At 44.4% G+C, this 24,705-nt stretch overlaps 1 protein-coding gene across 1 annotated transcript in view; it reads left to right on the forward strand.

The window, feature by feature from the left end:
• Positions 1-14,363, forward strand: part of LOC117438241 (PSME3-interacting protein-like) — a 45,864-nt gene extending 31,501 nt beyond the window's left edge. The window contains exon 6 of the mRNA XM_034073759.1: positions 13,188-14,363. Within this exon, the coding sequence (XP_033929650.1) occupies positions 13,188-13,320 (133 nt within the window). The 3' untranslated portion in view covers positions 13,321-14,363. The remainder of the gene's footprint in view (positions 1-13,187) is intronic.
• The last annotated feature ends 10,342 nt before the right edge of the window (positions 14,364-24,705 follow it).

Genomic DNA, 24,705 nt, shown 5'->3' on the forward strand with positions numbered 1-24,705 from the left:
ATGTGGGTGTCTCCCTGGCATTAAGCATAATTTCTATTGAGAGAGTTGGAACAGCCTGGCCTGGCTGTGAACATACTGGGGTCATTTTCCTGAGTGATATTTCACACAACTGCAGTGAAAATGGCCAATTTGGACAACTTCATAAGGGGAATTGCTAGTCAGTTGCAGCAGATGTCATGGTAGTGGTCAACAGAGGCTGCAGGTGAGATCAGGAGGGGATATTGGACTGTGTGAGGCCAGGAGGAGACATAATTCAGTAAAAGCAGGTGTGGGAGCCCTCTGCTTTCCTATTGTTCCCAGAAAACCAGGAATAAGGCACTTGGGGAACTTAAACAAACCTTTGGGTGAGCCACCTCTGCTGTTCTCATGGCCTGGCCTGTGGCAACAAACTGCAGAGCTGGTGCAGCTCATCGCTCTGTCTGTTGGTCCTGTTTTCCTTCTTACAGTCAGAAGCGATCTGATGTTAAAATACTTAAGGGCATTGCAAGACATGCTGGGACATGAGGAGTGCAAGGGGTGGAGGATAAATCAGCAGCTGTGGCAGTAACCTTGCCCTAGAGCTGGTGTGCTGGAGAAGAGCTGGCTCCAGCAATGCCGGCAGTCAGTAGCGGATTTCTTTATTATTTAGGAAAAACCATGACTGCATAGTGTTTGCTTCATCCCCTCCCCAGGGACAGCTTTGTAAACTGTCTGTGCTAGTTGTTAAAACTTCACAGAGGTGTTAAACAAAAAAAAAAATACAAACCCCCACAAACACTCTACTAGCAGAAGAGCTTACTAGCTGATGCAAGATGGAAAGAAAAAAACCACATTTTCTTCCAGAGTCACAGACTGATCTGGAAACTGAGCTGTGTGTACAGCATTATTTTTTAGCAAGCCATCCTTCAAAGGCTGCTTCTCCATTTGGAAACAGGTGATGCTGGTTGTGCTTTTTCACTTCAAGGGGGCTTTGCAAGGCAAATACTTCTCAGAGCAATCCCATCTCTCCCTGGGGTCTCACCTAGTGCCATGCTCGGAACAGCCGCACAATCAGCTTTAGCTCTGTTTTGGCTGAGCTGTGTCTCTGTGTCAGTGGTGGCAACAACACATTTGCTAGTAGTGGTCAGTGGCAATGGGCACAGCCAGTAACACATGCGTGTGAAAATGGGCTGCAGGCTTCACATAGGTCATGCAATAGTTAGGATTGGAAAGGACCTTAAGATCATCTAGTTCCAAAACCCCTGCCATGGGCAGGGACACCTCACACACAAGGACACCATGTCACTCAAGGCTCTGTCCAACCTGGCTTTGAACGCTGCCAGGGATGGAGCATTCACAACTTCCTTGGGCAACCCATTCCAGTACCTCACCACCCTGAGAGTAAAAAACTTTTTTCCTATATCTAATAGAAATTTTCCCTGTTTAAGTTTTAACCCATTACCCCTTGTCCTATCACTACAGTCCCTAGTGAAGAGTCCCTCTCCAGCATCCCTATAGGCCCCCTTCAGATACTGGAAGGCTGCTATGAGGTCTCCACGCAGCCTTCTCTTCTCCAGGATGAATAACCCCAACTTTCTCAGCCTGTCTTCATACGGGATCATCCTCGTGGTCCTCTGGACCTGCTCCAACAGTTTCATGTCCTTTTTATTTTGAGGACACCAGAACTGTACACAATACTCCAAGTGAGGTTTCACGAGAGCAGAGTAGAGGGGCAAGTTCACCTCAACCAAGCTGCAGAATACCCATCTTTCAGTCTTTCTGTATTCTTCCCAGTCTGCCTGTCCTTCCACCTTTTATAAGCCTCTTTTTTTCCTCTAAGTTTCCTCAGCAACTCCTTATCCATCCATGGAGGTCTTCTGTCCCTACTGCTGCACCTCCTTCTAGTCGGGATACAACACTTCTGAGCTTGGAGCAGGTGATCCTTGAACATCAACCAGCAGTCTTGGGCCCCCCTGCCATCTAGGGCTATATCCCATAGAACCTTACTGAGCAGGTTCCTGAAGAGGCCAAAGTCCAGGGCAGTGAGCGTGCTGCACGTTTTTCTCACTGTCCTGAGGACCTCGAACTCGACCATCTCATGATCGCTACAACCAAGGCTGCCCTGGAATGTCATATTTCCATCCAGCCCCTCCCTGTTGGTGAGCACGAGATCAAGCATGGCACCTCGCTGCCCTCCCCGGCCGAGCCGGGCAGGAGGGGCGGGCAGCCATGGCGGCTCACTCTTGGTCTCTGCGTGGAAACGGGGAGAGCGAGCGCTGCCCCCCGGCACAGCGCCGCCTGCCTTCGTGCCCGGCGCGTGCTCGTGACAAGGAGCAGAGGTGACAGGCGGCGGCGGCTGCCGGCCAGGTGACGTGGACGGTGCCGTCCGGCGGCACCACGGGCGGCATTCCGCGCCAGCCGGGGCTCCGGTGGTTGCCGCTTCTCTGGCGCGGCGGTGGAGCCGCGGAGGTTCCGGCGGGGTAAGCCCCGGGGCACTGGGGGGCGCCGGCTGCCGTAAGCCGGAGGAGGCGCGCGCGGGTCCGGTGGGGTGCCCCGCTGCCGCTCCCGCAAAGCGGCATTATCTGTGTCCCAAACGAACGAAGCGGGTGGGCGGCGCGGTCGGGCGCGCCTTCGCCTCCGTGTGAAGACTGTGCCGAGCCCGGGTGCCTGAGCGGCCTCCGAAGCGAGCAAGATGCGTTTGCCAGGTCCGTCGGGAGCGCGGGCTCCCCGCCCTTGCCGTTCGGAGTTTTTTTTCCCCCGTTCTCTACCACCACTTTCTCCGTGTGTGCTCGTACAGTCAGCCGAGGCGAGGCTCTCGTCGTCCCATCCGTTCGTCCTGCGTCAGGCGGGCGAGTAGGCGGCGAAGCCCTCCTCAGAGAAGGGGCCGCTTTTGGCGAGATGTCCCGGCACTCCGGTGCGCGCGGGGCGGTGCCGAAAGGCAGACAACTCTTAGCGGTGGATCACTCGGCTCGTACGTCGATGAAGAACGCAGCTAGCTGCGAGAATTGATGTGAACTGCAGGACACATCGATCGATACTTTTTTGATAAACACATAAATGTATTGGCTTTCGTAAATCATAGGTGTTGCTATGTGGATAGCAATATGAGTTCGCCATAACAGAAACAAAGCTCTTTAATGACACAAGATTAGACAACAAGTTGAAAATGACCAGAACTCTTGAGCAAAATGGAGTCACATAGCAAAAGAATTTGTAAAGGTAAAAGAAAGGGGGGGGGGGGAGGGAATTGATATGAGGAAAGCTAGTGCCTGGAAAACAAGGTTAAAGTACTTTTAGCTTAACTTAGGTCGAAGATAAAGAACAATGTTTGTGTTGTAAGTCTGTGGTGAGATAACAGGATTTGGTGGCCCCACTAAACATGAGTGAATTATTTCACACCATCCTTATCAGTTAGTTTGGAGACAGTGCCTCCTGAACATCTGCTAACTTCGGATACTCCTTGTCTGCCTGTCCTGTTTTGCTTTCAATAAATTTTGTATGAAGGTCACACTGTTCTAAAACTTTGCCAGCTATCAGAAAAATTACAGATATGGCTGGTTTTAGCGAATTGTGTGATTACTGGGGCATCCAACTGTGCCAAAGGTGAAAAGTACAGCACGAGGAAGACTGCTTACTTCATCTTGAAGACCTCTGCCCACAATCACCGGAGAGCAGTGCGCAGACGCCAAGAGGAGACTTATGATAATAAGTTCCTGGAGCTAGTTCTAATATTCTCCGCCTATACGTAGGAATTATGAATATGTATATGGCTAATGCAATAGTGAAAGTATATAAACCTGTAACAAATGCTAATCAGTGCACCTCTGGCTACGGTCACGCATCCAGCGCGTTGATTTTGCTTTATTGACTTTGTCCCTCAATAAAATCCTGTTATCTCAATTAGAGGAGTGAGCTTGTATTTCACACACACACCCCCCCCCCTCCCTTCAGGTAGACCTGGCCTCCCCTGGCTGACTGGGGGGGGGGGCAGTGGCAGTGGTAGATCTGGCCTCTGCTTTTTTTTTTTATCTTTTCCCAGTATCTACTTCACTGGTCTGTGGCATCGAGCTGGCCTCCAGCCCTTCGCTCCCTCCCTACCCCCCCGCACATTCAGGCCTGCACTGCATCCATCCATCCAATCGATTTGTTAATGATTTGGTGAATGATTCGTTCATGGATTCATGCATTTGTGAATTCATCCTTTAATTCCTACATCCATTACTTTCTTTTTACTGAATCCATTTTTTTTTAATTTTTCTATTTTTTTAAATTTTATTTATTCATTCATTTTTTCCTATCTATCTATATATCTATCTATCTATCTAATCTACCTATCTCTCGCCCTCCCTGCACAGAAATGCACTCCTCCCACTGGCCCCGCACCCCTCTTTCCCCCCTCCCTCCTGTCCCCACCCCACTTCTTTTTGTATTCTCCTTCCCGTTCTCTCTCTGGTTCTGGTCTCGGTCTCCCCGTCCCTTCCTCCCACTCTCCTTTACCATACGCCTTCACTTGATCCTGTTTCTCATCTCTGGGAGCCTGCCCGTCTCTCCCGTCCGGCAATATCCAGCTCTGCCGTTGGGGATGGGGGATGGGAAAGGGGAATAACTTTGAAAGTTGACTCAGTCTCTCCTGCACATCCACCTCTGACAAGGCACATTATGCAGTAGTAGTTCTTTGAGAGTTTGGATTTTGGTGGAAGTAGACACATGTGATAAACACATAAATGTATTGGTTTTTGCAAATCATAGGTGTGGTTATGTGGATATAACTATACAAGTTTATAGTAACAAAACCAAAGCTCGATAAAGACACAAGATGAGCAAAATGGAGTCTCATAGTAGAAGAATCTGTAAAGGTAAAGAGAAGGGAGAGGTGGTTTGCTTGCTTGATATAAGAAAAGCTAGTGCCTGTAAAATACAGAGTTAAAGTACTTTTAAGCTTAACTTAGGTTGTCGAAAGAGAACAATGTTTATGTTGTTAGCCTGTGGGATTTAGTGGCCCCACTAAAGGTGAGTTAATTGTTTCACACAAGTCCTCTAAAGTATCTTTAGTTTTAAAGAACAATGTTTGTGTTGTAAGTCTGTGGTGAGATAACAAGATTTAGTGACCCCAGTAAACATGAATGAATTATTTCACACCATCCTTCTACTTATCAGTTAGTTTAGAGACAGAGCCTCCCAAACATCTGCTAGCTTGGGATACTCCTTGTCTGCTCATCCTGCAATAAATTTTGCAGGAAAGTCACACTGTTTTAAATCTTTGCTAGTTATCAGAATAATTACAGATCTGGCTGGTTTTAGCGAGTTGTGTGATTACTGGGGTGTTCAACTGTGCCAAAGGTGAAAAGTACACTGTGAGGAAGACTGCTTACTTCATCTTGAAGACCCCTACTCACATGAGGAAGACTGCTTACTTCATCCTCAGGACCCCTGCCCACAATTATTGAAGAGCAGTGCGCAGATGCCAAGAGGAGGAGACTTATGATAATAAATTACTGGACATAGTTATAATGTTCCCTGCCTATACGCAGGAATTATGAATATGTATGTGACTAATGGAATTGTGGAAGTATATAAACCTGTAACAAATACTAATCATTTGCGCCTCTGGCTACGGTCACGTGCCTAACACTGTTTGCTTTTGCTTTATTGACTTTGTCCCTCAATAAATACTTGTTATCTTGTTTAGAGGAGTGAATTCGTATTTCACACAGAGCATAAAGATAAATCAACACTGTCCTGTACAGCAATAATTGACCCTCTTTGCATGAGAAAGAACAATTTGTTTTCAAAAAGTGACTGTCCCCTTTCTGACAGTTTACCAAAGCCTTTCCTTTCCAGGAGCAGACAGTGGTTGCTGTCAGGCAATTTAGAGGACTCGGGGCACTCTATTTTCTCTCACTCCTTTCCTACGTTTTTCTGAACAAAAGACACATGGAACCCACCCAAGCTAACTAAGCAACCATTAACATCAGGTCTATAGAGCATACAGCCAAGAAAGGGCATATTCACTCATTGCTGTTATAAAAATTTACCGCAAACCGGGTTTTGTCCCAATCGATTTTATTCACAATTGATTAGAAATTTAAGAGAGGCAATAAGCAAAACAGCACTGGGTGCGCAGGGGAGTCTCCGCTCCACCAGCAACGCACACCGGGATCTTTGGAGTACAGTCTCTTATACTTCTCAGTCTTGGGTTTTAGCCAATCCTGTTGTCTTCTTTACCCAAATGTCGACGTGGCCCCTTCCTTTGTTCTTTTCTTGTTTGCTGGGGTCTTTCTCCGGTGAAGACGTTGTTGAATTTTCTTAGTAATGTATTAACAGAAAAATGCTTACAAGCTTAACGTAGTCTTAACATTTTGTTCTATACCTTATATGGTTATTTGCCTAGTACCCAAGTTTGCAACATCCTGTAACAAAATGTATGTCTTGGTTACCTAACCTCCTTAGGCCAGTCAAACCGTTAAACGGAAGTCCCCTTTGAAAAACAAAGCGATTGATTAGGAGAGATTATCCCCTTTGTTTCTCCTTATTGACAGGAGTACTTATGATAATCACGGTCACAAAGGAGGGCTGGTTTCACACCAAGTGCAATGGCGACAAGGATGTCTAAATTCCTGACACGAATCATTCCTGTATATCTCACAATTGCTGAGGTTCCTTTTTCACTCCTTGAGGCCAACCTCATGTAGTATGAAAGACTCTGTATGATCCTCTGCCTTGGCATGGATTTTAGTACAGTTCTTTTTAATGAAATTAAATTCACTGTCCAGTTGGTACATCACATGCAAATGACCAGTGATGAAGAGTGCACGAGTGCATCAAGTGCCAAGTGACCAAATAGCCTTTTTAACGCTGGTTTGGCTAAGGTGAAACAGCAGAGAATTATCTGGTCTTGTAGACCAGAAGACTGCTCCTTCAGAGAGGTACACAGACAGAAGGATACACAGCTGTCACAGCCCTGTAGAAAATACAACTGCAACGAGTATGAAGATGACGACTGGGTAGAACAATATAGACATTATATAGCCAATAGCCCTGTGAAAGAAACAAAACATGTCAGTAAACTGCAGCAATTTAAAAAACAAGCTTTTTATCAGTCTTCTTCATCCTTTTAACTCTGAGCTACTTGGTGGTAGTGGTAGCATAATCTAGAGCTGGGATCTCAGAATACTGCAGGTTCTCTTTTCAGATGTCTTTACATCTTCACTTTGTCATTTCTACCACTCCACTTTTATCGGCAGCACTACAATCAACATTATCAATTTGCCATGTTCCAGCCTGTCTTCTACTTCCTCCTTCTCCATTACTGCTTCACAGATCCAGCTCTTTCCAGGCCACAGACCCATTTCAATCACATCTTCTTGCTGCAGACATTACCCTTTATTTCCTTGTCCCACCCTGCTCAGTTTATATGCTCTTCCCTCTGGCATCTACACACTTGAAATTACCTATTGCTACTTTGCATTTGAGGACACTGTTCCCAGCCCCTTTCCTGCCTTAAGTACTGACTATTTTGGGGCCTGACATTCAGTCTGTCTTTGTAATGCCAGGATGTGCTAACACCTTCCTGTGACTATGTGACTTTCCTTGCATGGGCCCTAAATGAATGGTGCTCACCTTTGGCTGTTGGCAGGCAGAAAGAAGAATGGCCTTTCACTGTTGGCAGGAACTTGGGCATGCCGGTTCCTATTCCTCCAGGGACTCCCCTCTGCAAGATAGTGGATACTGCCCTGCTGGGTAAACTGGCCACAGTAACCTCAGAGGTGAACACCTCTAGGTGGGTTATCTCATGGGATGGGACTGCAGAGAGCAGGGGTTTGTTCACTGAAGCTTACAGGTTGGTTCTCTTCACATTCTGGCCACCTACCTCTTCTGTTACTCTAAATTGTCTTTCCAGTGACCCTGTAAGCTTATCACAAGCCTTTTTGTCTCTTAGTATTTCCTACAGGATTGACTTGTGGCATTTCTGATGCTATGCGTTTGACAGGACGCAGTTTCCAAAATGTAAAAGCAAAGTTACCCAGTTCCTGCTGCTAAACTAGTAAATGATGGGGAGAGCACAAGGGAACCATCGTGAGCAATCAGGAGGTGAAGAGCAACACATCGATTTCTGTCTGAGTCTAGAGATGTAGAAGTCCAGTAAGAGGCACACAGCAGAAACAGCCACTACATATTAGCAGTGTTCAGCAGCTCATGGTAGGCCTCTTGGTTACCACTGACACCATGGATGGAGTAACATACCATATGGATTTCAAGACAATTGTGAGATTTTTGAAAGAGTAGTTAAAAGGTATTGAAAAATGTAATTTGATTTCCCATTAGCAGCTTGTTTTGCATCTTCCCAAATACAGGGCATGGTCTGTTAGGTTTACAGTAATTGCACACAGAGCTTCACCTCATACATTATGCATGAGAGTAAAAACATCACCCTCAAGTGACCTTTCTGTGCTACTGAAAAACTACAGAATGCTATCACTTCTCAGCAGGAACCTTATGAACTTCCTGAAATCCTTCTACCTGTCAAGGTTGTGAACAAAAGTGTTGCAGAGCATTAAAAGTGTTCCTGGATTTTAATGAATAGGACCTAAAGAGAGTAATTCAGTGCTGCCAAAATTAATTGCTATGCTTTAACTGCACAGTAGCATAAAACAAAAACCAGGTACCTGGCTGAATGTGGAACTTCAGTATTTCCTAATCCCATTACAAAAATCCTGATTTCTGAGAACCATAACATCAACAACAGAGGGCAGAAAACTACAAGCAAGTGCACACAGATAAACTCAGAGCTAACTCCATGTGCTCTAACAGAGCCCTACTTCCGAGGCCTATGAGACCTTAGCCTATTTGCAATGAAATCCAAGGGTGTGTTAAGTCCATTTCTCCTTTGTTATATTCCCATTAAAACGAACCCAAACCAAACTCAAACCAGAACTAAGAGTTAGCACTGGATAAACCAGGAACCACTGTGAATGAAGTCTATCCAAATTTCAGAAAACACAAAATGAAGAGGCCTTCCAACTCTCACATCCTGCTCTGCTTTCCTCTGTACTCAGAAGTGAAAAGAGCCTTGGACTACACCATATTACAATGTCTGGTCATGGAATTCTCCTTTTTTCTCTGCAGATTTATGCATGTCCAGACAAAAGGCTGATTGGAGACGTAAGAATTGTCTTTCCTAAATTAAAAGCCCCAGCCAAAACAACACCAATCCTCTACCACCAGTATGTGTCTCTCTGGAGACAATCCAATGACAGAGCAAAGCTGGCAGCTGTAGGTCTTATGCTCCTATTAACAGTGTCCCACACTTGGCACACACCTTCTTGCACCGAGGATTCATGGTGCCGCTAACAGTGTGTGGGAATTCTTAAAGAGCCAAAGCCACATAGTGAGCGATCCCGTGTCGTGGTTTAAAACAAACTGCACAGCTCGTTCACTCACTCCCCCCCTTGCTCCCCCAGCTCCCGGAGAGTTAGGAAGGAGAATCCAAAGAATGTAGCCCCCACGGGTTGAGATAAGAACGGTTTAATTGCTAAGGTATAACACAAATCACTACTGCTGCTACTCCTACAAATAATAATGATAAAGCAAACAACAAGTGAAGAGAATACAACATCTCACCAGCCACTGACCCATAACTCACCCCACCCTGCCTGACCGAGCACCGACTGATACCTCCTCCATCCCCCCAGAGCTCCAGCCCTTCCAGGTCTCTCTGTTACCTCCTGGGTATGACGTGCTATGGTATGGAATACCTCTTTGGCTAGCCTGGGTCAGGTGTCCTGTCTCTCCTTCCTCCCAGCCTCCTTCCTTCCCCTGCAGAGCATGAGCTCAGAAAAGGCCTTGGACAAACCAAGCACCCGAGCAGTAACTCAAAACATACTTGCTATCAGCAACCGTTCTCAGCCCAAAAGTCAAAACACAGCACTGCACCAGCTACCAAGAAGGAGAAAAATGACTGCTACTGCTCAAACCAGGACATCCCGATACCCTGAGCCTTATTACTGTATTACTTATTACTGAACCAGGCAGGCATTTATAGGTGCTGCCGAGCAGGCCAGCGTTTGTAGCCACGTAAAACAGGGTGAGCGTCTTCTAAAAAAAAGTTTGGTACCCATGTTCAGATGAAGCTGCCCTCCAATTCGGCTCCCAGTGCCCCCCCTCCCCCCCCCCCAGTGGAATGGCCGGGATGGACACTGGAGTCAAGGAGTGGGAAAAAGAAAAGTATTGGGGCAGTTTGTAACCTGGGGGTAAATCCAAGACTTGGAGGAGCAGTTCAGTTGAAATGAGAACTGCTAGCAGAAAAAGCTGTAAAGTGTATCTGGATGGCTCAAAAACAAAAAGGGGGATTTGTGGGAATTCTTAAAGAGCCAAGGTCACGTAGTGAGCGATACCAATACCCTGAGCCTTATTACTGTAAAGTAAGAAGATTCTTGGCAGGCATAAGCAAGGTCAATTGTCTTGTTAGGCCTCTGTAATTTTCCACTGAAAATGTGCAGAAAATGATCTCTGCCAAGGTTGTAGTTTCCCACTGTATTTTTAGAGTAAGGTATTTAATTGCAATTATAACAAGTTATAAACATTAGCTCTGTAAACGGTAGTAACCTCTAGACTAACCAATTAGAGCTCAGTATCCAAGGCTGTTACATAAGAAACCTAAGGGTGTAAGGGTATAAAAGGAGCACTGTATCTGAATAAATTTTGGCAATCGCGTGATCACATTGATAGTCTCCGCGTTGCCCGTGACTCCTGCGCCAACAACAGTGTATGTACTCTTAAGGCAGGGAGCTGGGAGATAAGAAATGTCTTACTGCAAAAGAGAAAGCCCTTAAAAGCACAACCTCAATGACAGAGAACTGGCATTCTTTATACTATCTGTACGGCTCGACAAATCCAGTGTTGTACTTCAACCCAACTTCCTGCCCTTGGTAGTGCAAGATGAAGCTCAAGAAGAGTATACTCCAGTATATTATGAGTATAATCATTTAATAAAATTCAAAACATAGTCCCCAAACTCAGGCAAACATACCTACTGCCTTCCTTCAAGAGTGCAATGGCGATCCAGATCTGATTCCTTAGGAACATGAGCATCAGTATGATTGTGACCTCAACATCACAAAGTATTATCACTGGAAACAGGCAGAAGTTAGATTTATCAAGAACTGAGCCAATAGGCTGCCTCTGTAATTCCCCTCCCTCCCCCGCCTTGTGTTTTGCTCTACTGCTCATGAACTCAACAGAATTCCCTGCTAGAGCAGCTCTTTCCTTCTCTCACTGCAGCTGCCAGTCTTCAATCCCATTTCATAGTTTTGTGGGGGGAAATTCTACATGCCGAGAGTTTGTCAGAATGGGCAGGGCCCTGATAGTTTACCCTTAACAAATGCTGTTTTTTATAACAAGCATTTTGTGTGTTTATACTCTAATAGTGCTCATTTGTAGTGATGTGAAGAATAGTAACGGACTAAGGAAAGGGTTAAAAGTTTTTGAAAGTATATCTTGTTTGTCTTAACTTAGTATAGGGAACAGGTATGTTCTTGTTCTTACTAGTCCTGTGGTTAAACTATAACCCAGAATAGAATAGGTAACCAAAACACATTGTTTAAAATCAGGGACCCTTTTCTCTCAAGAAGATGAATGTCTGACAAGAACCTGTTTCAACTAGTCTCTAAAAGACTTGCAGTTGCCAGCCTTGGAAACTGTGCCAAGGGTGAAAAGTGCATGGTGAGGAAGACCTACCTCTTAGTTCATCCAGAAGACCTCAGCCCAAGATGGCAGTACGCAGGCATAGAGGGGAGGGGAATAGTACTAATGAGTTCTTAGAGCTAATTGTAATAATCTCTTCTGAGAAATCCCTTCCTATGCTTGTGAAATCTAATGAATATGTATGTTTGTGTGTAATAAATATCTAGTTTGTTGAGCTCTTGGTGTTCAAGTTAGGTGGAACGATCCCCCTTGCACCTGGTGCCGCAATAAACATACCTGCTTTATAAACCTTTGTGAGTGGTGAAGTTCCGTTCCGTAAATCAGTAGTATTTAGATACAATAAATAAAAATGAGATGAAGAGTCAACTTTTCCTGAAGAGTGCAGTTTTCTGATACATACTCCTTTAACATTTACATGTACTTAAATCAATAGGCTTGTCTGAGAGTGAGCTCCTTTCCCCTCATTTGAGTCAAAAAAATCCAAAGAGGCTAAGACAGTGCAGTTTTGGACAAATGATTTTCACCTTCCAGTTGTGCTGCTGGAATCACACAAACTTGCTCTGAGGTTAGAGAGCTGAGAGCACCATGTCCCGGAACATTTCCTCTCTTAGTTGTGAGCAGTGTTTGATTCATAACCCAGAACTTGTTTAAAGCATTGGCTTCTGTCTGATTTCTATTTGTGTCAGTTCAAAACCTACTTCTGCAATAGAAAGTAAAATTATTCTCTGGAGTCCACCTTGAGAAGGCAGTCTTAAATGCCTGAAGCACACATCCTCTGACCCTGAGACACGTCCATTAATTCTGGGTGCTTCAGAGGGTGAGACAACATTTAAACCAGCCCAGCAGTGGTGGATGGTTCCACACAGCAGGACCTGTCTCCTTCAGCTGAAACCAAGAAGCTTTGTGGAGGGAGAGGAAGACAAAGGGATAGCATCCCTAAGCCATGGCGTTTCTGGAGTTTTGCAAAGGGATGGGGGAATTGGCTTCAGGTCCCACAGCTTTGAAACAGTCTCAGAATCCAGACCCAGATAGTCAGAATCACAGATCCTCCTAGCAACACGATTGCCCATGCTGCCCTGTCCTAAGGATGCAAAGATCCTGAAACAGAGCCAGGCAGCGGGATGAGGGATGGAAATGGACTGATCCAGAGGTTGGGAAATTGGAATAGACACTGCTCAGAGAGGATGAGAGATCCTAAGGATGCAAAGATCCTGAAACAGAGCCAGACAGCAGAATGAGGGATGGGAATGGACTGACCCAGAGGTTGGGAAATTGGATTAGACACTGCTCAGAGAGGATGAGAGCTCCTGCCACCACAGGTACAGCTTCAGGTTACAGCACCCCGGCGAGAGGAAGCAGAGACATGGATGTGCCATGGGGCCACCACAGTGAGATGACAACAGGCAAACCCCACAGTGTCATTCTTCAGCTGTCAGTCTAATGACTTTTTAGGGGCACGGGCTTAGGTTCTTTTATTTTTTTCCTCTTTTTTGCCAATGCAGTGATATATTTTTCTCATTAAACAGAGCCAGCCAGGAGCCATGGGAAGGGACTCCCCACAGCTTTGCGCGCTCCCATGACACTGCCCACAGCCCTTCTCCAGCTGCCGCCACCCATCCACCCGCTGAGCCTTATCTTGGGACCCTCCAGCTGTTATAACAGGGGCTGGCTGTGACTTCAGCCAAAGTCCTGTTCTTAGAGCAACAATGGCAGCTCTCCAGGTTTGTGACCTCTCTCGTGCTGAGCAGGTTCCCCAGCGCATCCTTGTGGTCCACAAAGCTTCTGCTCAGGTTTTGTGGATGCTGTTACTGTAAAGCAGTGATGGAAAAACAGCTTGTCCCCAGATGGAAGACTGCTGATGGCACCAGGGCATGGGATCCTGCCTCCCCCCAGCTCCCTGGCACTGCTCAGGACCTCGCATGCCAGGAAAGCACTGGCACTGAGCAGCTTGGAGGTGGAGAGGCAGCCATGATGGGATCCCAGGAGATGCCAGCTACCACTATTGAGGTTAACAACACTTCACAACCCCAGGGATTGCCAGGCAGCACTGGGGCCAGGGGGTTCTCTGCTGCAAGCTGGCAGCTTGCTCCCTGAAATCCATATGAAGACCTCTGAGCTCTGGCAGCGCCACCTCGGTCCTCAGCCAGAAGAAAAGCAGAAGAGCTTCGGGATATGCAGCTTAGACCCCAACAAAGAAGCATTTGAAGACACAAAGTTAATTATAGTGCAAATACTTACCCATGAGTATGCTGCATGCAGTGCCGGGAAGCAGGATCCTGACTTTGCAGATGGACGCTGGGGACAAAGAGCAGCTGCCTGCAGTGAGTGAGTGCCACCAGTGTGGCCATGCTGCCTGCAGGCAGCTGATATCAGTGTGTCAGTCCGGGGCTAACACAACCCCCCTGCTAGAGTTTTTCCTTCATTTTAAGAAAGCCATCATGATTAGTATGCATCAGGGAAGCAAAGAGACCAGCAGAACAGATCTGGCACAGCACATGGAAATAAGGATTTTAAAAGCACTTATCAAAAGTTCTGGATAAAATAGCCATGAATCTCACACACTGATGTACAAATGAAATTACCAAACTCTGCATTCCTTTGAGCAAAGGGAAAGTAACACAGGGCTGGAAGCCAACAACTGTTGCATGTTGGAACTGATACATGGGTAACCAATGTACAGGGGGGTAATACAGAGAAATTGTACAAGGGAGTTAAAGGAATTCCTTTGCTTAAACAAAAGTATTGTCTGTCCTAAATACCTGCCATTGCCATCTTGCCAAGGCATTGATTACTGCTGGAGGGGGAGAAGCAGATGCTAGTTCTACTGACAAAAGCAGATGATTGGTCCTGCTGGTAAGCCTGGGAGAGGCAGACTGGGCGACCAAGCCATAAGGGTATGACAAAAGCACAGGTGTTTGGTCCTACTGAGAAGTGGGGGAGAAGCAGACTGGGCGCCGACCAGACCCTAAGGCCATGTCTGAAGGTTAAAAGGTGTAAAGTTTAAGAAGAGGAAGACTCATTTACTTCATCTTGAAGACCCCTACCCACAGGAGGAAGACTCATTTACTTCATCCTGAGACCCCTGCCCATGGGCAGGTGCAAAGGACCTTCTGGCTCATTATAATATGAAGCGGGGATAGATAATAAATGTATAGGCGGATTGAGCAACCTCATGTCTATGTATACCTTAAGAGAATAAATGTAAAGGGAGAACAACCCTGAGGGGTGCATGCTTTGCAGGAGCTATCCCCATGCACCTCAGCGCTGAATAAAAGCATACCTACTTTACAACTTTAACTAGTTGTGGTGTCTATCTGCGCATCAGAACACCAACACACAAGGAAAAATATGGCTTTCAGCCCAGCCAGAGCATAATTTTGGTTAGATTAATGGAGAAGAGGGGAATAGCTGAATTTAGTCAATAAAATCAAGAGACAGACCACAACTAGCATGTCATAAGTGTAGGTCTGCAGGTAAGCCTGGCCAGCTTCTAAGCACTGGTTCCGAGTGCTAAAAGCCAGCTGAATTAGAATCAGAAACCTAGACTGGTTTAGGTTGGAAGGGATCTTAAAGCTCATCCAGTTCCAAAGCCCCCAATGCCATGGGCAGGGACACCTTCCACTAGACCAGGTTGCTCCAAGCCCCATTCAACCTGGCTTTGAATGCTGCCAGGGATGCGGCATTATAAGAAGAGATTTGCAGAAATCCCTTCTGTCCTAAGCAAAGGCTCAGGAGAACCAAGGTGACCAATCCACATCCCAGGGACACCCCCAGGGAAAGATTAGGGCAAACCAAGGGAGCTGGAGGAGGAATGTCCCCTGGCTAGGTGGGACCTCAGGGAACCGTTCCCTTCTGCTTCTGCAGGCATGAAATGTGCTGGGTAGCACCAAGCAATTTGGTGCTCCAGGGAAATACTTGTGAATTCCCGTTTGGAGATGGGAGTGAAATATGAGAGCTAGGAAAAGCAGCATGGCTGAGAAGCAGCAATGAGGCCCCCATGCTAGCCAGCACTGCGTGGCCTCCTGCCCGGTGGCCAACAGCCAAAGGCAGCCCTGAGAGCCTGTTGTGGTTTAAACCAAATCCTCACAGTACTCTCACTCACTCCCCCCCTTGCTCCCCCAACTCCCGGAGAGTTAGGAAGGAGAATCCAAAGAATGTAGCCCCCACGGGTTGAGATAAGAACTGTTTAATTGCTAAGGCACAACATAAATCACTACTGCCATTACTACTACAAATAATAATGATAAAGCCAATAACAAGCGAAAAGAATACAACACCCCAACCAGCCACCCTGCCCGGCTGAGCACCGCGTGCTCCCTCCTCCATTTCCCTCCAGAGCTCCACCCTCCCAGCTCTCTCCCCCAGTTGCATCCTGGGCATCACATGCTATGGTATGGAATACCTCATGGCTATGGGTAATGGAATACCTCATTGGCTAGCCTGGGTCAGGTGTCCTGTCTCTCCTTCCTCCCGTCCTCCCCTCCTCCCTGGCAGAGCACGTGCTCAGAAAAGGCCTTGAACAAAAACACCCTCAAAACATGCTCGCTATCAAGCAACTGTTCCCAGTCCAGAAGTCAAAACACAGCACTGCACCAGCTACAAGAAGGAGAAAAAAATGACTGCTACGGCTCAACCCATGACAGAGCCAAAAAAAGCAAAGCCAGGTCCAGAAATCCTTTTCAGCACTTGGACCCAAGTTGGTGGAAGTGTTTTGCCCACACCTTGCTGGCAGAAGGGGGAAAAAAAAGCTCCTTAACCAAAGCTGCAGAACATCCCACACTGGATACTGCTAGAGGCACTGAGAAACCAGAAATCAGAGATGCTGAACTTCTCCCCCTGATCCATCCCACATGGCTGTTATACACAACCATGTATTTCCCAGCCTTAAAAACCAAAGCTTGGAGTTTCAAAGTGCCATAACCCAGCACACCCCACAGGAAATCTCTCCCCTGGTTTGCTTTTGGCTGTCAGTGAAGGCAGCTGTTGGAGATGTTTGCTATACCACTGCTAACAGCAGAAGACTTCCCAATGGTAACTGATACCTCATACAAGCAGCAAAAGGTTCCTTGCACAGCCATGCAGACAAGGAGCAGCTCCTCTCTCTACCTCTCAAGCATAAAAGGGAGATATAGTGAAAAAATAATGGGAAATTGGTGGGGAATCAGTACCCATGTCCTAGCACCAGGTTACAGTGAATACAGCCAAGGTGGAAAGGCCACCACAGATGGAAAGGCCACCACAATAGTAGAAAGAATTCTCCTTTGTACCCAAAACATTTGTTAATCTGAGTCCTTTTTATCAGAAACTAAATCTTTTGCAGCTGTATTTTACAAGCAATGAAGCAGGGACACAAATTACCTCTCCCATGCAGTCTTCCTTCTGCATGTACTTTCGGATCACGGACCAGATCTGGCACTTGCTCAGCAACCTCCCACCCATGGAGACGTTGAAGCTCTCTCTTTCTCAGCCTGGAAACAATGCTGATAATACACTGATGTTTTTAGTTGTTGCTAAGTAATGTTTACTCTGATCAAGGACTTTTCAGTCTCATGCTCTGCCAGTGAGGAGGGGCACAGGAAGCCAGGAGGAAGCAGAGACATGACACCTGAGCCAAACTAGCCAAAGGGGTATTCCATATCACAGCACATCATGCCCAGTATACAAACTGGGGGGAATTACCCAGAGGGCTCAGATCTCTGCTTGGGTCGGGCTGGTTATTGGTTGGAAAGTGGTGAGTAATTGAATTCTCTTCCCTTGTTATTTCCCTTATCATTATTATTATTATTGGTGATGGTAGTAATAGTTTTGTATTATACCTTAGTTACTGGTCTGTTCTTATCTCAACCCATGGGATTTCCATTCTTTCGATTCTCTTCCCCATCCGTCTGGGAGCAGGGGGAGGAAGAACAGGGGGAGAGTGAGCGAGCGGCTGCGTGGTTCTGAGTTACCAGCTGGGCTTAAATCACAATATTCTGAAAGAGGAAAATATGCTATTTTTCTAGACCAGGCATCAATCAGAAAGATGAAATATGCACCTATTTATCAGTATAGACTAGAATGAAGTAAGTTTTCTCTTTAGTAGAAGTAAAGGCATTTAAAACAAAGCTGAAAGTTACAGTTCATAACACAGAATGAAATCCAATTGAAACAAACAGCAAGTGAATAGCTGATCATCTGATATTGCTGTGACAGAAGATCCAGAAATATTTTAAAAGCTTAAAGAAAGGGGAAGACTGCAGTGTTGGTTACTCTGAAATGTGCTTAAAACCCATTACAGAACATGCAACCAAGCCAACCATATGCTTCCCTAAAGTAAATAACCTGAGGAATAGTAAAGAAAAAAAAAATTGCTTTCAGAAAAAGTACGTCTATAATTACTTCACATGCAGAAAAAGTCCATGGGAATTGTGAATGGGTAGCTAATGGCAAACAGCATGAAGATAGTTTAAAAAAAACAAATCTCTGCACAGCCTTCCAGTATCTGAAGGGGGCCTACAAGATTGCTGGGGAGAGACTCTTCATTATGGACTGTAGTGACAGAACAAGGGATCAAAATTAAACAGGGGAAGTTTAGGTCAGATATAAGGAAGAAGCTGTTTACTGTGAGGGTGCTGAGGCACTGGAATGGGTTGCCCAAGGAGGTTGTGAATGCTCCATCCCTGACTGGCAGTGTTCAAGGCCAGGTTGGATGTAGTGACATTGTTTAGTGTGAGGTGTCCCTTTCCATGGCAGGGGGGTTGGAAATAGATGATCTTAAGGTCCTTTCCAACCCTAATTATTCTATGATTCTACAATTCTACATGTGGAAAGGAATTATTTGTTGGCATTTGTTAGGACTGATAATGGGTTGTAGCAGTAACTAACTTTCTATCATTTTATAGGAACACATAATCAAAAAGAAAAAAGCAACAGGATGGCAAAGAACAACTGTGAATAGATGCATTTATATTTACTGCTGCAAGTGTGGGATGCGCATGCACTAAAAAATTGTAAATTCAAGGCTACTTGTTTCATTGCCACCTCCTTAGCTTATGAATGCAAGTTTTTCACCTTTTTATCTTTCACTAGCTGAGCAAATTTAAAATAATTACCCCTTTACACAAAAAACCCCAATGTGGCAAAATATTGTTCCTGTAAATACTTGCTAGTAGTTTTGCATTACTATGGCTCTTGTTGTGCCTTTAATTTTTTCAACAAATGAGATCTCTGAATGAGAAAGTTGTGATATATTCCAGATAATGTACTATTTTCAAATAAATACTATATTGATGGTAAAGTTTCAGTGTCAATAAGACAGTATGAATATCCCGTTAAAATTTTACTATCTCTAACTGAATTTGAGATCATGTAAATAAAGCATGGTTTTCCAGTTGTAAAGTCCATTTGTAGGAATATGAAAAATAGCCTTTATTTAAAAATAATGTATGCTCGCTTCACATATGCATTTAAAATACCTCAAATATCTGACATAAAAATGCTTTGACATTATATCCTAGCCAATTTTTAAAGTAAAATGTGTACTTTCAGCTATTCAATTTATAAATGAAATAATAGATGTTTAACCCAAAAGAACAAGTCAAATTGAGGAAATCACTTGAAACCAAAAATCATCAAATGTACTTGGACTCTTAGTGCCTTTGTGCTGCTTCATAAAGTTGTGTCAAGACTTGTTTTCTTTTCTGATGCTACTTCTAGTCAGTGATAGAACAATAGGCTGTTATACTACATATGCCACCTTCTCAGACTTACAGTTCTAGCTTATTTCTGCTAGCAGAAAGTTGTAGATAAAGTAACCATGAAATACTGTTTTTCTATGAGTAATTTTTTAAGTAATGAGCTACTAAAAATCAGGTAACTGCATCCCCATATCAGGAACTAGGCATGCTGCTCTGCATCTTTTCATCATTAAAAGCAGAAATACATGCCCAAACTAGAAAGTTTAAATCTGGCTGCTAAAGGGCTTCTTCGGAAATGCTACTACTTCACTTGATCAGAGTGTGTATTTTAAACAATTTAAGTATCAAACTTTATAAATAACCTCAAAAAAGTTGCCAGGTAATTAGCCAGTGTAACAATATTCCCAACTGGTAAAGAGGTTAATGTCTTCTACTGCAAACTGCTGTACTGTAATAAAAAAAAAGAATAAATAAAAGGCACTGCAATTTTAGAAGCTGAAGGGAAAGATTTCTATGTGCTTCTTAGAAAACAATGTAATCCCTACTTCCCTTCATGAATCCATATGCACTAGTAAAATTTATTCTACAAGTGACTGGATGCAGTTTTTGCTTAAAATATTTTGCCCCTTTTTTAATATTATTTTTTACAGAAATATTTCTCTAACTTTGAGCAAATTATTTCTACAGTTACAGCTCTGCCAGACAAATTGTCAATTTAGACAGCCAGTGGGATTTCAAAGAACTCCAAAAGCATGTAAGTATTCTTTAAAAGCCTACTTTGTGCTCACCTTCATCTTTAGGAATCTACATAGGTTTAATCTATATCTCCTTGTGGCAATTATTGTTAATATCTCATTCTCATTAAAACACATTGTTCATACAGATTGCAAAGTAATCACCACAAATTAAAAGTTAAATATGATGAGCCTTTTATTTTTTCAAATAGTTCTGCTGAATGTGTCAAGAAAAACATTAAGAAACAGGGGGTCATTATTACAAAGGATCTTTTACACACTATAAATTCGAAAGATAGGAGTTTTTTAGTTAGGATCCAATCAAGCAGTTATTAGCAAAATGCTTCCAGGCTCCTCAGCTCTTGCTGCTCTAAATTAATAGAAAGGATAGCAATCTTTGTTGAAGGACAACTTGGAGTTTGTAAGGCATTAAAAATAGATGGGGAGAAATGAAATGTGTGCATGCAAGCACACATGTGCCTTGACCCATGTCCCTCTCCCTACCCTCCAGAATCCAAGCAGTGGGATTTGTGAGATCATAATGAAAAATTTTTATCTGGTCTGTTGGCAGTTTAAAAAAAAAAACCAAAACAAACAGAAAAAGAGGGTAAAAAAGTTGCTTGCTGAAATACTTGGAAAACAACAAAGAGGCAGGAAGGAAAAAGCTTTTTAGTTGATACAAAGCTTTCATACCTTTGGGTTTGAACATACTGTACTAATGCCTTATTACTGACTAGTGTGAAATATACGGGAATGATTCATGTCAGAAACTTAGGAGTCCTTGTCGCCATTGTACTTTGCGTGAAACCAGCTCTCCTTTGTGACCATGATTACCATAAGTGCTCCTGTCAATACGGAGAAAAAGAGGGGATAATCTCTCCTAATCAATCGCTTTGTTTTTCAAAGGGGCTTCCGTTAAGGGTTTGACTGGCTTAAGGAGGTTAGGTAACCAAGACATACATTTTGTTACAGGATGTTGCAAACTTGGGTACTAGGCAAATAACCATATAAGGTATAGAACAAAATGTTAAGACTACGGTTAAGCTTGTAAGCGTTTTTCTGTTATACATTACTAATAAAGTTCAGCATTGTCTTCACCGGAGAAAGACCCCAGCAAACAAGAAAAGAACAAAGGAAAGGAGCCACGTCAACATTCGGGTAAAGAAGACAACAGGATTGGCTAAAACCCAAGACTGAGAAGTATAAGAGACTGTACTCCAAAGATCCCGGTGTGCGTTGCTGGTGGAGCAGAGACTCCCAGGCACACCCAGCGCTGCTTGCTCATTGCCTCTCGATATTAATCCATTGTAAATAAAATTAATTGGATTAGATCATGGCTAAGACAAAATTTTTATAACAAAATTGGTGACCCTGACGTGATCTCTGTGTGGCTGCTTGGGATTATAGCTCTTACGAGGGGCGCCCCCACAAGTTGTGGCTTGGGAGTTGTAGTCTTAGACAGTCTCGAGAGATCAACGAACAGAGAGGCAATAACCAAGGAATTCGAGCTCCTGGAAAACTGCAGTATAAAATACCCATAATTCTTGTGCACGAAGACCCGGACGAGAACAACGGACTGTAAGAATCGTTCGGTTGGGTGGGAAGGCCGGTGCGTTCCTCTCTCCATAAGTCCAGTCATCCTTGAGGGAACTGGTTGGTGTAGAGACTGAGTGCATGTTGGTGTGTGTATGATTGAAACACAAAAAAAGTTGTGTAACTGCATGGTAATAGGTGTGACTGAGACATGGACCAAGCATCCTGGATCTGTAAAGCAAGGGCCAGGATATCGGATTTGTGAAGCGAGTGTGAACCTCTTCTAAGCGCGTTTCCAATCTCCCGCGAGGGACTTGGCCGCTGAAGGAGGGAAGTGATAGTGGAGAAGTGATAGTGATTGATTGAAAGGAGATACACCCGGCAGGAAATGGGTCAGAGTAGGAGTCGTAACTCTAACCCAGGACGGAGCCCATGGAGAGGTCCCAGGAATAAGACAGGGAGTGAATTACCAGATATACCCCCAGACAGTCCCTTGGGGTTAATGCTTAAATACTGGGACTCTTGGCCATCCCAGGAAAGAGAGAGTAAGGAAAAAATGGTCCATTACTGAATGGAAGTTTGGACTAAAGAGGAAATTCGGCCTGACCATCTATATTGGCCAATGCCGCGGCCAGGTGGAGGGGAGAAAACACCAATACGATGTAGGTTCACAAAGCTCCGTTTATTGATTACAAGGCTGCTCTTAATATACTGTCTTACACGCGATCATGCATTACTTGATTGGCTGCTTCACTTTGCCCACGAGGGATACACGCTCCCCTTTACCTCTCCTGATTGGTTTCACACCTTCGCTTCAGCTTAGCGTTACATCATGCTTCTGCAATTACTGGCATCCTGTTATTGCATTCCTGTTTTGCTGATCTTGACACTTCTTCCTCTTTTAACCTGGGGTCAGAAGTTCACTTTCTCACAGCTTGCTGTAGGCCTATTCAAGCGCCCATGCTCGACCCCCAACATCTCCCCCTCATTTTTCAAATAAAGCGTTAGTCATCTGCTGCACGTGTTGCATAATACATTGTAACAAACAAGGTCCAAAAAACAAAATTAACAACATAATCATTATTGGTCCGCTAAACATAATGATTAAACTCCTTAACCAACTACTTATTCCTAACGATTTTAACCAAGAGTCTATAGGATTTGTTTCTACAGTAAGTTTTTTCATATTTTCTTTAAGTTCAAACAATTTCTTGTGAATAGATTCAGAATGATCAGAAAGATTCATAAAAAACATGCCCAGAAGCATTCCAATGCAAAGGGGATGTGAAGCAGTGTCGTGGTTTAAACCAAGTCCCCTAACTCCCGGAGAGTTAGGAAGGAGAATCCAAAGAATGTAGCCCCAACAGATTGAGATAAGAACGGTTTAATTACTAAGGCATAACACAAAACCCCTACTGCCATTTACTACTACAAATAATAATGATACAGCAAACAGCAAATGAAAAGAATACAACACCCCACCAGCCACCAACCCATAACTCACTCCACCCTGCCTGGCCGAGCACCATGTGCTCCCTCCTCCATTTTCCTCTCCAGCTCTCCCCTCCAGCCTTCTCTTTCCCAGTATGCATCCTGGGCATCACGTGCTATGGTATGGAATACCTCATTGACTAGCCTGGGTCAGGTGTCCTGTCTCTCTTTCCTCCCGGCTTCCCCTCCTCCACCTGGCTGGAAAAAACCTTGAACAAAAACACCCTCAAAACATGCTCAAACCATGACAAGCAGCTGCAGAAGTAAACTGTACAGTGTTAACAGTCAAGGAGTTACACTCCCCCTTTTTTCTTTTTTTCTTTTTTTTTTTTTTTTTGATCAGACAAAAAGCCATTTATTGCAAAGCTTTAACTCCTTATATGCTATTGCTTACACACACCTACAGCAATTTGGCATATCATGATTGGATACTTGTCTTGAAGACCCTTAGTGACTAACATATAATTGGTTAAGCACAGGTGTGAGAACTTGACCTCGAACGCTTGCCAACAGTCCACAGTTCTCATAACTCAGTGAATTCCAGCTTCTTCTTATCTTGCTTGCTTAGGCTTCCTCGGGCCTCCCACAGCCTTGCTGTATCCCTCAGAGTTATTCAGAGCTCATGTACCAAATATCCATTCTCCTGTGAGAACACTGTCTCCACATCTCCCCCTTTTTAGTTTTACTAAAAGTTTTTTACAATTTGGCATGTCTGCTCTATCACTGCTGGACTTGTGTAACATAACAACCCACTACTCTAGGAAGCATTATTTCAGTAAGATTGGTCTGATTTGAAGTCACTTGAAGTCACCTTTATAACATGTGGCATACCAGTGAATCCTACACACCATGTAACAGGTTGGAATAATGGGGATTTAACAGATGTGCTCAGTATACTTGTCCATTACCCATGGTCACACATAATAAAATAGATATTACAAAGATTTTACAAAGATTTCTACCATTGCTGTTTCTTTCTGTTGGTGAGTTCTGCGGCTTTGTACTTTTCGCTGGCAGCCAGTATGGTCCTGTTGATGGCTGTACACAGCTGGGCCTGCCCTTTTTCTCCTGTATGGCTCTCTGATAACAGCGGATGCCATCCCTCACATCAAGGTCTGGCATGGCATGTGTCTCCACCGCTCTACACCTGCTGGTTGCAACCAGCAGCAGAGCTAAAGGTTCTTCTTGGTGGCAGACACAGAGGCCAACCCAGTCTTGCCCTTGACTGTGGTAGCAGGCATTGGGTCAATCTCAGTCCTTGCACCTTGTTGTCAGTGCAGAGTTTCACCTGCTTCATTCAGTAACAAGTCACTACTACAGCAAAGCACACATAGATTTACATTAGCAGAGTAATATCACAGAGTGCATCAGCTTGTTGAAGATGCTGATGACAGCAAGGGACTAACCAAAGAAATTTCTTACAGTGGAGTTCTCCCACCCTCTTAATTTGTTCCATTACTTGCTTTATAACACTACCATCATATTAGAATCTTTCTAGCTTTTACCTTAGCATTTTCTAGCAGCTGCTGCATATTTGCATTTTTTAACATCTCTTTTACAAGTGACAAATCCATACAATACAAGGTATAGTTTCTTATTAGCAACTGGCT

This window comes from Melopsittacus undulatus (genome assembly GCF_012275295.1).
Source record: "Melopsittacus undulatus isolate bMelUnd1 chromosome W unlocalized genomic scaffold, bMelUnd1.mat.Z SUPER_W_unloc_3, whole genome shotgun sequence".
NCBI lineage: Eukaryota > Metazoa > Chordata > Aves > Psittaciformes > Psittaculidae > Melopsittacus > Melopsittacus undulatus.